Source organism: Arachis hypogaea, chromosome 19 (genome assembly GCF_003086295.3).
Source record: "Arachis hypogaea cultivar Tifrunner chromosome 19, arahy.Tifrunner.gnm2.J5K5, whole genome shotgun sequence".
NCBI lineage: Eukaryota > Viridiplantae > Streptophyta > Magnoliopsida > Fabales > Fabaceae > Arachis > Arachis hypogaea.
In genome coordinates this window covers 146,956,344-146,969,099 of record NC_092054.1, presented here as the reverse complement: position 1 = coordinate 146,969,099, position 12,756 = coordinate 146,956,344, and the positions used below count along the sequence as shown (strand labels likewise).

The window sequence follows — 12,756 nt, the reverse complement described above, 5'->3', positions numbered from 1 at the left end:
ATTTTTTTGTTGCTGTAATTAATTTGTATTTGATAGCAGTTTTGGTAATTATGGCGGTTTTGAACCACCGTAATCACCTATACATAAAAAGAAAAAACTGACAATTCATAACCCTTAGTTGAAACACTACGATGCGCGTGTATGGCATCTCCCTTCTCTCTTTCATCCTCCTCTCCGTCACTACCGTTTTCACCCTCCACTGCCGTTGTCTCTTCAATGGAATTAAAGGTTCCAAACCACACACACGTCTTCTTCCACTATAAGAAACATGCTGAATACTGTTGGATTTAATGGCGGCTATTACCGTCAGATTTAGCGGCGATTTTTGCGTTAGATACAAGCTAGAATTGGTTTTTCGAATTAGTTACCCTAGAATTTTGTGTTCAGACACTAAATCTGACAGTAATCAATGTCTATGCATCATAAAACAGGCATTTTATTTAGGTAAAAACGTCAATTAAAAACCGTTGTTTTAAAGGCATAAGCTGCCATTTTAGTCAGGTAAAGATGGTGGTTAAAAACTGCAATTTTAAAGGCATAAATTGAGGTTTTATTCAGGTAAAAATGACGGTAAAAAACGGTCATTTTAAACAAAGAAAACACCATTATATCCTGAAAATATGGTAGTTTAAAACCGTCATTTTAAACAATCAGAAAACCGCCATTTTATCGAGTAACAATGACGGTTCAAATTGCTATTATAAGCAATAAAAAAATGCTGCAATAATCAAAATGACGCTCTGAATTATGGCGTTTCTTAAAAATGCCGTTTTTGGATATAATGACGGTTTAAATTGCTGTAATTACCTCTGAAAACTACCATTTTAACTATATTTTTTTGAAGTAGGACAAAATTGTTTATATATGAAATTTTTTTTGTAAAATTAAAATTATTGGATTTTTGAGATTTTATGGAACATGAGAGGCAAATTATAAAATTAAAATTATTAGGTAAAATTTTTGTTTTTCTTATGTAATTAAAATTAAAAATCACTTGTTAAAATTTTTAATTTTATTTAAAAATTAAAATAAAAATTCACCAGTTGAGATTTTTGTTTTTTTAATTTAAATTTAAAATTTGCTAGTATATTGTACCACTCATTTCTTAAAATAATAAAATTAGGTGACTAAATCTTTTTTAAATCAAGGTTCCTTGTTGTACACGCATTTTTTGTTTTTGTTTTTTTCTTCGCGCTTCTTCTTCAATTTCTTCAACAATGTCGTCGTTATTATCATTGTCAATTTTTTTTTTATTTTTTTTCTTTCCTCATCCTTATTCATTATCATCATCATTATCGTGGTCATCTTTTTTATCTTTTTCTATATATGTTTAGTAAAATTATTGACTCAAGAGCACTAATACCAAACTAACAAAATACACACAACACAAAAATTTTGGTACACGATATACATAAATTTTGATGTACAACATAAAAATTTTGGTACATAGTACAAAAATATTTGAAGGTTTATATATCCAAAATATTGACATCTAACCAACAAAATACGCACAACAGCATAGAAAAATTTTGGTGCATAACAGAAAAATTTTGATACGAAATACATAGTTTTTTGAAAGATCACATACCTATAATATTGACTCACCCAGCCAACAAAATACATTCGCAGAAAAAATTTATGTGCTATATGTAAAAATTGTAGTATATGCATAAATTTTTATACTATATTGATAAATTTGTGGTAAATACAAAAAAATTTGTGTTACATATAAAAATTCGTGTGCTATATTTTAATATATTTGTACTCTTCAACAAAAATTTTTGTAGTAATAATAAAAAGGATAAAGTTTACTTTTTATCTTTGAAATTTGGTAAACGTTTTAAAAATATTTTTAAGTTTTATTTTGTTTTAATTTTGTCTCATAAGTTTTCGATTTGCATCAAATACACTCCTGACCATAGTTGTCAGAACCGAACCGGTGATCGAACCGGTCAGGCTACTGGGTCACTGGGTCACTGGTTCAACCGGTGGGTTACTGGTTGAACCGTTTGACCCGGTCCTATGTAAATAAAAAATAAAAAATAGTCAAAAGTTTAAAATTAAAATTTAAAATACATATTTTTACTAACATTTTAAAAATATCAATTTATTTTAAAACAATATGAAACATAAATAATAAATATTTTGTTATTTTAACTCTATCACAAATATTTTTATTTTGTTTTTATATTAAAATAACTATTATTTTTAAATTTTAATAATTTATTAATTAGTTTATATCTATTATACTATTATATACTACAAATATTTATTAAAAAAATAATATTAGTAGATATTATATAATTATAAAAAAATAAGTGAGTTTATAAATATTGTTAAATAAAAATATAATTAATTTAAAAATGAGTGAGTTTATAATTAAAATTAAAATAAATTAATAAAAGTAAACTATTTAATAAAAGATATCTATATGTATTATAATTTGCATAAATTTTAATAGAAAACATGCTAGCTTGGTGGTTGTGGAGTCTTTTAGTTTCCTTGAGGGCAGGGGTTTGAACCCCACTTAAAACATTTTAAAAAATTTTCACTCCCAAACGGTTTGGTCGGACCGATTTTACAGAATTTGACCGGTTCGTATCGGTTCACACCGGTTTGATTCCTTGTACAGTCGAAATATCGAACCGGTATAAAATTCGATTCACTGGTTTTTCGGTTGAACCGATCGGTCCGGTCTGGTTCTACTAATAATGCTTCTGACGGCTAATTTTTCAAAAAGTTTAAGACTAGTTCAATAACAATTTCATAAGAAGAACCCTCAACACAAACAAATCAAACATAATTTTCATACATTATTATTAGATTAGTCTTAAATTTTTTGAAAATTTAGTTATCGAAAGTATATTTGATACAAATAAAAAATTTTGGAGACAAAATTAAAACAAAATAAAATTTAAAAATATTTTAAAATTTTTGACAAATTTTAAGAAAAAAAATATATTTTACCCAAATAAAAAAAAAAGCAATGATACATGTATTTTTTTGGTGAATTTATACCATTTAATTAGATTTAATTATAAAAATGTTTATACATGTCGTAAATCTTAAAATTTCAAAACACACCCTTTTCTAATAAAACACCAAATATGATGTCATAAAAAAAAAGGATAATTTGCGAAGTTTACATCCAAGATTCCCTCGAAAAAGAAAATGCATCTGAATTAAAAAGTATAGATAATATTTCGAAATTTTGTACTCCAATAAAAAGAAGATAATTTATTGGAAAAAGTTCCCAAGTAATGTGGCGCACATTAGATTAGTGACTAGAAGGTGACTAACGTGAGCGGAGGGAAAATGTCACTCGCCTCCTTCGTGCACACAAAAGTACACCTTTCTCTATCTCTTTCTCTCTCATAAATCTTTTTCTCTCTCCAAACAATTCTTCTGTGTGGTGCCCTTTGGACTTTGGAGGCCAATCATGCACAGTGCATTTCAGTTATACCTTCCTGCAACTCACTCCTTCCCACTCTGCATTTCGCTAATTCGCTTAGCTCACTCAATTTCTTCAAAGGTATGCAATAATCTTACCAAACCCTACACAAATTAGGGTTTTTGAAAACCTCAATGGAGGCTAGTGTTTCAGGTTATTGAGTAGGAATTGTATCTTAAAATCATTAATTATTTTTGTTTCTGTTCAAACAATCCCTCTTTTTTTAAATGCAATGGGTAATGTTGAAATCCCCAATTGGCTCAAAGGGTTGCCACTGGCACCTGAATTTCGACCTACTGATACCGAATTCGCCGACCCGATTGCTTATATTTCAAAGATTGAGAAGGAAGCTAGCAACTATGGGATATGTAAGATTATACCACCATTGCCCAAGCCTTCAAAAAAATACGTTTTTTCTAATTTGAATAAGTCCCTCTTGAAGGCCTCTGAATTGGGTCCAGAGAGCAATTCTTTAGGTTGTTGTAATTCTTCGAGAACGGATTCTAGGGATGTTAGTAGTAGTGATAGGCTGTTGAGGGCTGTCTTTACTACAAGGCAGCAAGAACTAGGGCAGAATGTGAAGAAAATCAGCAAAGGGAATGTTCAGAATCCACTGCCAGGTGGTCAAAAACAAGTTTGGCAGAGTGGGGAAGTCTATACACTTGATCAGTTTGAGTCGAAATCGAAGTCCTTTGCTAAAAGTGTGCTGGCTACGGTGAAGGAAGTTTCTCCACTGGTTATAGAGGCTATGTTTTGGAAGGCAACATCAGAGAAGCCTATATATATTGAATATGCCAATGATGTGCCTGGGTCTGCTTTTGGGGAATCACAGGGTCAATTTCTTTATAGTCATAGAAGACGAAGAAAAAGGACTTATTATAAGAGTAGGCCACATAGCACTGATTCTAAACAAACTGAAATGGATGGCATAGGAGATACCCAAATTGATGAGAATAAGGGTGCTTCTGCCAAAACTCATGCAGAACAATGTGTACAGTCCCAAACAGCTAGTACTGTGACACTTGCATCAAACGAATTTTCACAATCTTCTAGGGAAAAGGGTTCAGATGCTGCTGATGATGATATGGAAGGCACTGCTGGTTGGAAGCTTTCAAACAGTCCATGGAACTTGCAAGTTATTGCACGCTCATCTGGCTCGCTAACACGTTTCATGCCCGATGATATTCCTGGTGTTACTTCACCTATGGTATACATTGGTATGCTGTTCAGTTGGTTTGCTTGGCATGTGGAGGATCATGAGCTTCACAGCTTGAATTTCCTTCACACTGGCTCTGCAAAGACTTGGTATGCTGTTCCTGGAGAATATGCCTTTGCTTTTGAGGAGGTCATTCGCTCTAAGGCATATGGTAGTAGTGTTGATCATTTAGGTATGTTAGTTTTTCACTATCATTTGTTTACAGAAAAGATTGGGACCAATGATTTTAGATGTATTAAAATTAAATAGTTAGATTTGTTCACTAAAGTTCTTATTGGTGTCAATTTCTTACATTTCCAAACATGAGCAACTTAAACCCATCTGGTGGGCTAAGGTTTTATATATAAGTTTGTATGGTAAAGTACACTCAGGACTCAGAATGTAACTATATATATATATATATATATATATATATATATAGGCCTTTACTTTGACATGCAGAAGTGTCAAAGTATCAATCCTAGTGTCAAGAGTCTCATATGTCAAACTTGATTGCATTTTCATTTTTAAGGCAGAAGAAATTTCATATTGAACTGCATATTTAATTCCTAAAAATTCTCAAATTAAAAAGTTATGCTTAAATGGAAAAAAATATTTAAATTCTTTTTATCTCATTTATTTTTCTCTTTAGCTTGTGCAGTGCTTTTGTAACCCAAGTTCAGTTTCTTTTCTTCTCAGCTGCTTTGAAACTTTTAGGTGAGAAAACAACTCTTATATCACCTGAGGTAGTTGTTGCATCTGGGATTCCTTGTTGCAGGTCAGTTGCTTGGCATATTTGAAATGCTTTTATGTCATGAATGAATCATATGTCAAATGATATTATCAGAAATTATTATTGTTTGTAATTTATAGTTGTATTAGAGGCTGTTGCTAGTTTTTCTGTTGTCTATACTATTCTCAATCGAGTCATCATGGGATTTCTACTTACATTTATGCTTTCTTTCTTTAGGTTAATACAGAATCCTGGTGAATTTGTTGTGACATTTCCAAGGGCTTACCATGTCGGATTCAGCCATGGTAATTGCTTTGAAGTTTATATATCTTCATGAAATGCAAGTCATACCTTTTTTCCTTTAAATGGTGAAATAATCATATCCACTTTTCTATAATGCAATGTGGGCTATATGGTGCTGCTTGACTTTGGTAATTAAAGAAATTGGCTGCATATCAAAGAGTACAGTTAAATGGAAGTGTTTAAAAAATTAATTAAAGGTGATGGATTATGTGTATCACATGATCATTATATACTGTCAGTGAAATGGAATAATCTGATAGACAACTTATGATAACAAAATGCCTATCAAATCATTGTGAAATGTGGTTTGGGCATGAGTTATGACCACATGTGTATTTCCTGTAGGTTGCCTGTTCAGTTTTTCATAACAATTTTGAGTTGGATCTGTCTTTGCTTATTCTTTTTCCCCTTTCCTTGACCTTCAATTTTTCATGAGAAATCATTTTACCAAATCATTTGGATCTGACTTATGCTGTCTCATGAATGCTATCTCTATTTTCCATCTTCAACTAACGCTTTTCTGTGTACTATATGGTGCAATATAGGTTTTAACTGTGGGGAGGCTGCTAACTTTGGAACTCCACAGTGGCTTACAGTAGCTAAGGAAGCTGCTGTGCGTAGAGCTGCTATGAATTATCTTCCAATGCTCTCACATCAGCAACTGCTTTACTTGCTGACCATGTCTTTTATTTCTAGGTGAGCTAAACCTTCACAACTGCTTTATAAGTAGATACTACTACTCAAAGGTTTATCATCATTCCAAATATGATTTCCTATGTTCCTTTCATTTTCTTTGTCTAACCAATTTAAAAAGTGGTAATAGTCTATTATTTTTATGGTTCATGATTTTCATTCTGTTCCTTCATCAGTTATCCTTTAATGATATGGATGTACTAGTAGGGAAAGTAGAAAAGATGTTTTTTCAACCTAGTGTCTGAATCTTCTTACAAGCAAAATTATTATATAACTCATGCTATTATTATGGAAGTAGTATGTCATTCAAAATAGCGATTTGGGGATTTACTACCTGATGCTAAACATTGGTATAAGGGAGTATTTCACTAGATACTTTATGTTAAGAATATAATATACTTATATGGGTCATATGTTCTTGGTGTGAAAATTCTTTTTTGTCCTAAGGTCTGTTCACATTTGGATTTTTTCATATCAAATATAGTTCCAAACTTCCAATATTCAGAGGCATTATTGCAACAGATTTTTTCTTTATTTAAGAATACCAAAGCAGTACCTAATTATGTTTCTGTTCTATATGACAATCTGTTTGATTTGATAGAGTACCAAGAACATTATTACCTGGTGTGCGTAGTTCTCGTCTAAGAGACCGTCAGAAGGAAGAAAGAGAGTTTTTAGTAAAAAAGGCTTTCATAGAAGATATGCTGCAGGAAAACAAACTTCTATCCATTCTTCTTGGAAAGGAAGCAACTAAACAAGCTGTTTTATGGAATGCCGATTTACTGCTAGGTTCTAGCAAAGATTGTTCATTACCTGAAGTTTCTGCTGCTGAAACGGCCATGGTGGACATGCCAAATACTAGTTCGGGAGATAAGATTGGTCATAGTCTGATTGATGAGATGAGTTTGTATATGGAGAATCTGAATGGTCTATATCTTGATTGTGATGATCTTCCATCTCACTTCCAAACTGATTCAGGGGCATTGGCTTGTGTGGGCTGTGGAATCCTTGGTTTTCCATTTATGACTGTGGTACAACCATCTGAGAAATGGATGGAAACTCTTCCTGGTCAAGATTGCACTCTCAACTCTACTGCTCGTAGCTCAGTCTCTGGTAATATCACTTTGTGCTATCATTTGGTTTTAAATTCTGTCATATGTTCATGTTTTGTGTTACGAGGTGAATTGAACATGTCTGTGCTGTAGAAAATGTTGTAACTTATGGGGTTATCACAATGTTATTCTCTAAGTTAAAATCTTAACCAACTTCAGGCATCAAATGGGATTTTAATATTTCTGAGAAATGTTGTGGGTCTCTTTCAACTTTCTGAACTTGTTACCTTCCTTCTTGCACTGAATACTGATTATCGATTTTTCAGTAATGTCCAATTTGTAATGTGGCTGTAATCGACATATCAATTGCTACTTATGTGTCACAATGAAACAAAAAATTACGTTAACTAAAATGGTATTTGGTATATACTCTCTTCAGCTACTGTGTTCGTTCTTTCTAATTGTATCCCCCAATCATCTCTCCTATTTTATTCACTTCGAATTGCAGCTACCCTTATTATAATATTATTTGGGTGAAAGTTTATGATACATTACATGTAACTAAGTGCAATCCGTGGTTGAATTTCCTTTTGTATATTTATGAGATGATATTATTATTATGGAAGCTTCTATGATGACAGTTTATATAGAGACTTGACAAAGATGCATGCTTAACTTTTGAGATAGCCCTTTGCTTTACCGAGTAGATAGCATTTTTTAATTGTTGAATTCATCATTATATATTATATGTTGTTCTTCAGGTAATGACTCTGTTTCTAAACTTCCTGCTGCAAAGGAGTTACCAGATCAATCATTTGATTGTAGTAATTGTTGGAACATGGCTAATAAATTTTTGAGGCCTCGGATTTTCTGCCTGGAACATGCAGTTCAGATAGTGGAGATGTTGCAGTGCAAAGGCGGAGCCAATGTGCTTATAATATGCCATTCAGGTTTGTTCGCATATTATAAATCTGTTCACGATATCATTTTCTTAATCTTATGTAAGATCAATATAAATTGCTTGAGGTGTATGGCATTTAAGTTTTGCACCCTTCAACTTTAGTTTTCAGCTAAATAGGCTTTAGTACATATGGAATCCATCTATTCAAGTGAGGCTGTTGATCAATATATAGTTATATACTTCTGTTATAATTTACTTAACATTAATTTTTTATCAGTAATAGACATGAGAGTTCTATTGTAAATTCAGAAGAAAATGACAAGCTCTATTCAAAGTTTTCTTTTACATTTATAATTTTTCTTACTCTGACACACTGCTTTATTGTAGACTATGAGAAGATAAAGGCACATGCCAGGGCAGTTGCAGAAGAGACACACATTGCATTTGATTATAACAATGTTCCATTAGATACTGCATCCCCAGAAAATTTGACTCTCATTGACCTGGCAATTGATGGTGAGGAATATGATGAATGCGAAGACTGGACATCTAACTTGGGAATTAATCTGCACCATTGTGTTAATGCAAGAAATACGTCTCCATCTAAACAAGCTATTTGGACCCTGGCATTGGGCATGCTGTTCTCTGATAAAGGTCCTGGTTCACAATTTATAGCTATAAATTGGCAGTCTCGAAGAGCTCGCTCCAAAAGATTACATCATCTAGCTCCAATGAAACCTAAACCCAGTATTGCCATTCAGAAAAGGGAAGATGATGAGTTGGAGGGAAGAATAGATGATTCTATTGCCAAAAAGAAGTTAATTCAATATTCAAGAAGGAAGTTCAAGTCCAACAAAAATTCTTATTCTGGATCAAGCATTGTCCATGAATTGCAAGAGAAGTCCAAGATTGTGTCGGCTGATTCGAGTGGGGATCATTATAAATGTGGTTCTAAAGGGGAGCTTGATGCTGATAATTTCAAAAGTGATTGTGCTTTGCCAAATGCATCTGCTTCCATTGCAGTGTCTCCAGTGGATCATGAAATTCAGGGTACTGAATTTCCCAATAGCATTAGCTTGAATGCTGATACTTCACAAACTTCTAATTCCTCTCCAGGTCATCGTTTCGTGAATGAAAATGTTGAAACTGAGATTGAGAATCACACTCTGCAGGATTTAGCAATAGATGGAGAAAAAGATGAACAATCTAAGATTCATCATGATACTGGTGTTTTGGAAACGAGTGGCAAGGAGGAGCTTGGGTGTCAGGACAATAAATATTCTAGATCACTTGTGAATTCGACAGAGAGAAATGTTGACATTGATTGTAAATGTGATAGCTTGGATTTGGATGAAGGATTGCATCGAGAGAATCCATCTGCCTGCAAAAGCAACAATGAAGAAGCTGCTTCATCTAGTGTCTCATTGGCAAATCAACCTGTACTTGCCTCTATAGACGACGCCTTAACTGAATTGGCTTCGGAGTCTGCAAAGCAGTGCAAGGTCCAAGAGAATAATACAATTTACAAGGAACCTGTTTCTAGTAATGTTGCAAGAGGCAATACTAGAAGTGAAGCCATCTTGGAGTTAGGATGTTCTGAAGTTGCAGTAGAAACTTGTTCTCAAGAAGAAAATGAATTGAAAATCCAGCCAAATAATAGAATTAATGAGGAAGATAACTCAAGTCCCAAGACACCATTAAAGGAAGATATTAATGGAAGTGAAGATAAATTGTCACAAGATATGTTGACAGAGCAGGAAAGCTGTAAGTTGAGTAATCCGGTTCCCAGATCAAATGCTCGGAAGAAAAGAAAGACGGAACTGGACCAGATAACAGAGAATCAACTCAGCTGCAACAACTTTATTCGAAGTCCGTGTGAAGGTCTGAGGCCAAGAGCTACGAAGATTGCCCCTGAGAAAAGTGAGGGAGATGCCGACCAAGATGACAAGGAGAATCCGAAGGCTAGAAGGGATCGGAAACCTTCTGAAGTTCCAGCTGCACACAAGAACAAAAAAGACGATGTTGAAAAGCCCCACAGGTGTGACCTTGATGGTTGCAGTATGAGTTTCATGACAAAGGGTGAGTTACAGTTGCACAGGCGTAACCTTTGCCCTCACAAAGGGTGTGGCAAGAAGTTCAGCTCCCACAAATACGCTCTCCTTCATCAGCGTGTTCATGATGACAAGAGGCCCCTCAAGTGCCCATGGAAAGGTTGTACCATGTCATTCAAGTGGGCATGGGCAAGGACGGAGCACATACGGGTGCACACTGGGGAGAAGCCCTATAAATGCAAGGTCGAGGGGTGCGGCCTTTCTTTCAGGTTTGTGTCGGATTTTAGCCGGCACCGGAGGAAAACAGGTCACTACGTGAAATCTGATTGAAATATATAATATTCTTTTCAGACCCCTTTTTGTAAACATTGTGCACATATGCAAATTAGTGATGTCTGACCTGAAGCATTCTGGTTTAGGTGTAAAGTTAGGATAGAATTAATGGTTGTTATTTTAGGTCCTCACTATCCAATTTTATTTTATGGCAATTAGAGTTGGTAGTTAAGATAGTTTTGATCTTTTGGGAATTGTTAGACAGCAGATACATGTAAAGAAGCATACTCTAAAGGAGAGTGTGCTGCATCATCACCATTATGTGTCTGCTGGCTTATCTTTTGTTATTGCCACTCACGGTTCTTTGGAAGCAGTTCATAGGATCTTGATATCTTTCTGGATAGCTGATGTTCATTGTACCTGTAAATTACTTGAGATTAAACACCATTTGTTTAAAGGGGTGCAAGAAAACCGAGGTAAGAAACAATTGCAACAGGAATGTATTCTCAATTATTCTTATTTGATTTTCTCTTGCTTGGTAAATTCAATGTTCAAGCATCCCTTAACTGTTGAATTTCCTAGATTATCTGGCTGGCTATCTACCCTTTTCTTGTTTTTCCAAGATGTGTTATTTATACTTCATCTTGTCTCATGCTAGAAATGTGTTCATAACATTTCTCTTCACCTTTTCTTAGGAGAGTTAATGTTTCTTTAGCTTCATTATGTGTAGTTTTTTATCCTGAATGTTTTAATTACTGTACTTTATTTGTGAAAAATGAACTCCAATTTTCGTGAGTATCAGTTGGATTTAAATGGACAAGTGGTCTCTAGTGATTGTCAAAGTTTTGGTCATTTTCTTAGACGTGATACACTATAGAAAATGGTAATTCAGTCATATACTCATATATGATATATAGTGCCTTTTTAATTAAAAAAGAAGGAAATCATAGAAGCTTGCTAATTTTATTTATATACCCTGATGTAAGAGAATGTAAGAATATTAAGATATCAGATATGTGCTGTCTTGCAAATTTGATAGGGACTCTTATTTTGGAAATATATAAATAAAATTGCTGATGCAGCATTTAATGGTGGTCCTCCCTCCTAATGTTCCTTTGAACCAACCCTCTTTGATACGTCAAGTCGTCAACTAGTTTAGTTTTTATTTATTTATTTTTTTTATGGACATACAATTAGTTTATTTAAGAATTTAGGTTCTTTAAATTTTGAATTTTCATTTGAGAGGATAAATTATAAATTCTCACTCTTGAATAACTTTTATTTTATAATTTTTTTTTGTTTTATCTATAAAATAAATTATGAGAGATGATATTTTATTTTCTAAAATAAAATTCAAAAGAGGATTCAAATTCTTATTTAAATGACTCAAATTGTCTTGAGATGGGATAGCCTTATTATTATATTATACTGTTGGGTTTGGTAGGCTTTATTCACTATTTCACTCCAATAGTAGTTCTGGGGCTGCTGCATCCATTTAATTATATGTAAGGTATTCCTAACTATTATTATTACTAGAACATTTGTTAAACAAAAGAAAATTTGAATAATTTTATAATATATTATTGTTCTCAAGATATTTTTTTAGACACCTGTTTAAATGAAGATATTAAAAATATTTTATAAAAAATTTTGTATTAGAAGTATATTTTGTTTGTTTGGTTACATTTTAAAAAAGATAATATTTTTATAGTATATCAAATCAAATTTTACAATTCATCATTTAATAATAAAAAATACATCTTTATATAAAAATAATTTTAAAATTTTTATGATAGTATTCAATTTTTTTTTTTAGCGGAAAAATCTAGCTACATGTATAGATATTTCATGATGCATTAAATGTGCTCATAGTTCTTAGTTTTTTACTGTTATGTGCATGTAGTGTTGGATAAATAATTAATTTTGATTGGTTCAGAAATTAAAAGCTTAGGTATGGCTTTGGGGATGGTGCAATGGAGGAACTGGAGGGTAGTTGGGAAATTTCTTGGCGCTCAATTATTTCGTTTTGTAGGTTAGTGATTATTTCAGTCGAAAATAATTATTCATTTTTAACATGATAATACTTTTTATAGATAAAATAGTT

The 12,756-nt window shown here is 32.9% G+C and overlaps 1 protein-coding gene across 1 annotated transcript; it reads left to right on the top strand.

Moving 5' to 3' along the window:
* The first annotated feature begins 3,267 nt into the window (after positions 1-3,267).
* LOC112775071 (lysine-specific demethylase ELF6) lies at positions 3,268-11,195 on the top strand. The gene is made up of 7 exons (XM_025818541.3): positions 3,268-4,839; positions 5,346-5,424; positions 5,617-5,684; positions 6,228-6,378; positions 6,977-7,488; positions 8,189-8,377; positions 8,716-11,195. The coding sequence occupies exons 1-7, from the start codon at positions 3,684-3,686 to the stop codon at positions 10,707-10,709; spliced, it is 4,149 nt and encodes a 1,382-aa protein (XP_025674326.1). The 5' UTR covers positions 3,268-3,683; the 3' UTR covers positions 10,710-11,195.
* Positions 11,196-12,756: the final 1,561 nt, after the last annotated feature.

Bases quoted from the DNA above. Each gene is read 5' to 3' on its own strand.
- LOC112775071 (XM_025818541.3), top strand. From the start codon at position 3,684: ATGGGTAATGTTGAAATCCCCAATTGGCTCAAAGGGTTGCCACTGGCA. The intron at 5,685-6,227 runs GTAATTGCTTTG...GGTGCAATATAG, and splicing joins CCATGTCGGATTCAGCCATG to GTTTTAACTGTGGGGAGGCT. The intron at 8,378-8,715 runs GTTTGTTCGCAT...GCTTTATTGTAG, and splicing joins GCTTATAATATGCCATTCAG to ACTATGAGAAGATAAAGGCA.